General features: G+C 46.5%; 1 protein-coding gene across 1 annotated transcript in view; it reads left to right on the forward strand.

Annotated features, from left to right (window-relative positions):
- Nucleotides 1–6: 6 nt before the first annotated feature.
- The window catches only part of ARMC9 (armadillo repeat containing 9), a gene marked incomplete at its 5' end in the record, with an annotated part of 104,608 nt that continues 100,103 nt past the window's right edge, over nucleotides 7–4,511 (forward strand). Inside the window, 2 exons of the mRNA XM_029284744.1 lie at nucleotides 7–15; nucleotides 2,017–2,184. Coding sequence (XP_029140577.1) covers nucleotides 7–15; nucleotides 2,017–2,184 — 177 coding nt within the window. The remainder of the gene's footprint in view (nucleotides 16–2,016; nucleotides 2,185–4,511) is intronic.

Here is a 4,511-nt window from a genome sequence, read left to right on the forward strand (position 1 = left end):
GCTCTAATCATTCAGGTAATGCTCCCTTTATGGGTGTGGGGATATCAGCATCTTCATCGGAGTTGGAAGGGGCCTTGGAGGTCTTCTAGTCCACCCCACCCCCCCGCTCTAGCAGACCCTATACAGTTTGAGACAAGTGGTTCCCCAGTCTCTTCTTGAAAACCTCCAGTGCTGGAGCACCCACAACTTCTGGAGGCAAGCTATGCAATCAGAATAGAACTGGAAGGGACCATGGAGGTCTTCTAGTCCAACCCCCTGCCCAAACGAGAGACCCTCTACCATGCCTGTGTTAGGTTTTTATTTTTTATTTTTAAATGATGCCTAAACGCTGCAGCACTCAGCTTTTTTTTTTCTTTTTTTTTACAAGGCATTGATGTATTCCTAAGATATTTGCTGTGGAGGAAAGAAATAATAGCGTCATCAGTTAAAGAGCAATATTTCTTATCATTCCTGAAAATGGTGCAGACATGTCTCTACAAATGTTGTTTGATTAACAGATTAGTATCCCCAATTAAATCTTGAGGCTGTTTGCACTCATTTCCTGTCTCTTGATGTCTCTCTTTCTTCACCTTTCTTGTCAGTTCTTTGTTTGGATCTACTGATTTGATGAGGTCGCTAATTGGCCTCGTGGGCTAAATGAAGCCTCTGAGGCTACAAACAGAAGGAGGATGCTGTTGCCTTTGTACAGGTAGTCCTTGACTTATGACCACAATTGAGCCCAACATTTTTGTGGCTAAGTGAGACATTTCCTCATTTTACGACCTTTCTCGACATAGCTGTGAAGTGAATCACTGCAGTTGTAAAGTTAGTGACACGGATGTTAAGTGAATCCAGCTTCCCCCGTTGACTTGGCTTGTCAGAAGGTCGTAAAAGGGGATCAGGTGACCCCCAGGACGCTGCGACCGTCATAAGTATGAGTCAGTTGTGCCAAGCATCTGAATTGTAATCACATGACATGGGGGACGTTGCAACAGTCCTAAGTGTAAAAAACGGTCGTAAGTTTACTTTTTTCCGGTAGGTTGTAACTCCGAACGGTCACTAAACGAACCGTTGTAAATTGAGGACTACTTGTATTCTGCTTCTGGATTTTCAAGAAATCTAGCTGATTGTTTCTGGGAACAAAGAATGCTGAATAGCCTCTGTTCTGATCTTAATCGCTGTTGACTTCAATGAGCAGGGTTTATTTATTCATTTGAATTTCATCCTAGCTTGGTTATTGTTGATAAATAACTCAGCTACTTCCTCTTCCTGTTTACCCCACAACAAAAAACTTGTGGGGTGAGTTGGGCTGACAGAGAATGATTGGCCCATGAAAGTCACCCAGCTGGCTTTCATGGCTGAGGCAGGACTAGAACTCAGTCTCTTGTTGATTGGCCCAAAGTCCTCCAGCCAGCTGTGTTGCTTAAAGCAGGACTAGAACTCCCAGTCACCTCGTGATTGGCCCAAACCCGGCTGGCTTTCCTGGCTGAGGCAGGACTAGAACTCCCTGTCTCCTGGTGATTGGCCCAAACCCCACTCAGCTGGCTTTCATGGCTGAGGCAGGACTAGAATTCCCAGTCTCCTGGAGATTGGCCCAAACCCACTCAGCTTTCATGGCTGGGGCAGTACTAGAATTCCCAGTCTCCTGGTGATGGGTCCAAAGTCACCCAGCCGGCTTTCATGCCTAAGGTGGAACTAGAACTCAGAGTCTCCTGTTGATTTAGCCAGCTTTCTTGGCTAAAGGAGGTCTAGAACTCCCAGTCTCCTGGTGATTGGCCCAAACCCCACCCAGCCGGCTTTCATGGCTGAGCCAGGACTAGAACTCCCAGTCTCCTGGTGATGGGTCCAAAGTCACCCAGCCGGCTTTCACGCCTAAGGTGGAACTAGAACTCACCATCTCCTTGTTCCTAGCCAAAAACCAAGATGGGTTTTCATAAAACCGAACGTGCAAAATGAGACACTTCCACTTATTTTCCACCGTCTTAAATAATTTCCCAAAGAACTAATCTTTTTTTTTTCTCTTTGTCTCTTTGGCAGGATCTGCTCATGTCCTTTACTGACGGAGACCAGGACGTCTTCTTTGAACTGTGGGAAGAGCACATCCCTTCCTCGGCCCGAGAGCAGGAAGCCGTGGGTCAGAAACTGGAGTTCTACCTTCACATCCACTTCGGCATCTACCTGCTGAAGCACGCCGTGGGAAAGCCCGTAAATTCCCTTCTCTTAAATCCCCTCTCCTAGGTCCTTTGGAAGGGAGCCCGTCAGAGGGATCAGTTTATCGGATGTGGCCCTTTTTCTAGTTTTCTACTTTTGAGTCCTGGCGTTCATTGACTTAGTTCAGAGGGGACCAACCTTTGGGGAAAAAAGGGGGTTGGACTAGAGCAGGGCTTTTCAACCAGTGGTAGGGGTACCACCTGTGGTACATGGGCACGTGGCAGGTGGTACACGACCATCCTAGAAAAGTGGTAGCGGGGGAGGGGAATGAGCTGAACCGGTGGCAGCACCGCACAAGCCTGAGCGAGAGACGGCTGGAGCTGCAGGGCTGTCAGGGCTCAGCGGAAGCGCCAGGATCAGCGCCAGGATCCAGCTGGAGCTCGGTGCTGATCCTGGCGCTTCCGCTGAGCCCAGAAGAAGCGCCGATCAGCTGGAATGTTGCAGCCTCTCCAGGGTCTTGTGATTTACATTCAGATGCTTGGCAACTGATTCATATTTAGGACGGTCCCAGTGTCCCAGGGTCATGGGAAGGGACCAAAACCTGCTGCAACCACCCAGCAGACGGGGGGGGGAATAAAAACCAAACACCCCCCCACCCCACCCCCACTGCCAATCCTCAACAGAAATGCTCACAACAATGGAAACCTTGGACAGGAGGAAGAGCGCGGCCAGGCGGGCAGGCAGGTGTCTTGCTCGGTTGTGGCTTGGGGGGCACTTTTTTCAGTGCCGTTGTAACTTCAAACAGTCACTAAGTGAATTGTTGTAAGTCGAGGACTACCTGTACTTTATCAATTTTTTCCTTTCTTTTTTGGGGGGGGATCATCAAGTTTTTGACACCTTGCTAGGCGACTAGTGGTACTCGGATGTTACCATATCCTAAAAGTGGTACAATGGATGAAAAGGTTGAAAAGCCTTGGACTAGATGACCTCCAAGGTCCCTTCCAACTTTATTATTATTATTATGTTATTATTATTCATTAGTCATGAACCTCAGTCAACTGAACATTCAAGTTGGCTGGGCTGATGGTTGACACGGGTTGCTACCAGCATCCTAGGTGTCAACCAGGTACCTTCTTAAAATGTAAGATGTTCCGAGTAGCGCAGTTTTTTGTAGCATTGCTGGAGTTATTGCAGGAAGCTGCAGTTTCTTGATGTATTTTGCAAAGTTTTTCAACATAGTTCCCAGTGCCCCAATGACAATGGATACCACTGTTACACGTTTCGTCCATAATTGCACAGTTTCGATGGGCAGGTCGTGATATTTCATAATTTTTTCCAGTTCTTTTTCTTCGACTCTGGCATCTCCTGGTACAGCGATATCAATCAGCTGTACGCTTCGGTTCTCTACAACTGCGATATCTGGCGTGTATTATTATTATTGTTGTTGTTGTTGTTGTTGTTGTTGTTATTATTATTATTATTATTATTATTATTATTATTATAATATCAGGAATTTACTTCCTGGCCTTCTAGAGTAGTAATTCTCATCCTTGGCAAGTTTAAGGTGGGTGGACTTCAACTCCCAGAATCCCCTAGCCAGCTCTCTGCCAGACAGATTTCTCCCCCGTCAGGTCTGTTTCTCTGTGACATGTCACTGTCCTCTTTCGTCCGGATCGGTTCTTCTGTTTTGTGTGATTTTTTTTCCGTGTCTTTAAGTTGTAGGGTAGAAAACGTGCCTTCCCGTCATTCCTTGCTCCTGTGCGGTGCTTCTTTGTGCCTCCTTCGTAAATTTTGTAAAATTTTCCTCCCAATTTTCCTCTGTTGGTGGAAATGCTTTCCCCTCTTGGAGTTTTGCGCTCCACTCTGTCTTTCACAACCTCCGTTGTAAAATTAATCCATCCTACTCTTTCATTGAGAAACTGGAGCGGCGCTTATATATATAATAGCTCCTTTTTTCCTCCAAGAAATGACACACAAAACATACAAAAGATGCTTGAAAAAGACCTTTATTGCCTTGTGCCTCCATTCTAGCATGTGGGTCTAGTTTTTGTTTTTTTTTTAAATGGCAAAGCTTCCTTCCACCTCTCTCGGGCCCAAAGGCCTTAATAAAAGTTTGATTTGATTTGTGGACCCCTCCATCACGGCCCAGCCCAGAAGCCCGACCCGCTTCGGCTTCCTATTTACAGCCCCCTTGAGCGCACAATCCTCTGGTGTGTCTCTTTGAAAGTAGGAAATTAGAAAGGTCTGTTTCTGTTTAGCAGCATGTCGTTTTTCACAATTAATGTCCAACCCTAATGTGTTCAAACCCAGGGCTTGCCTGCAAACTCGAGATTCCAAGCTACCGTTTTGATTTTAATGCTGCCTGCTGGTATGTGGGATGC

Source organism: Protobothrops mucrosquamatus, unplaced genomic scaffold (assembly GCF_001527695.2).
Source record: "Protobothrops mucrosquamatus isolate PMUCROS unplaced genomic scaffold, P.Mucros_1.0 scaffold882, whole genome shotgun sequence".
Lineage (NCBI taxonomy): Eukaryota > Metazoa > Chordata > Lepidosauria > Squamata > Viperidae > Protobothrops > Protobothrops mucrosquamatus.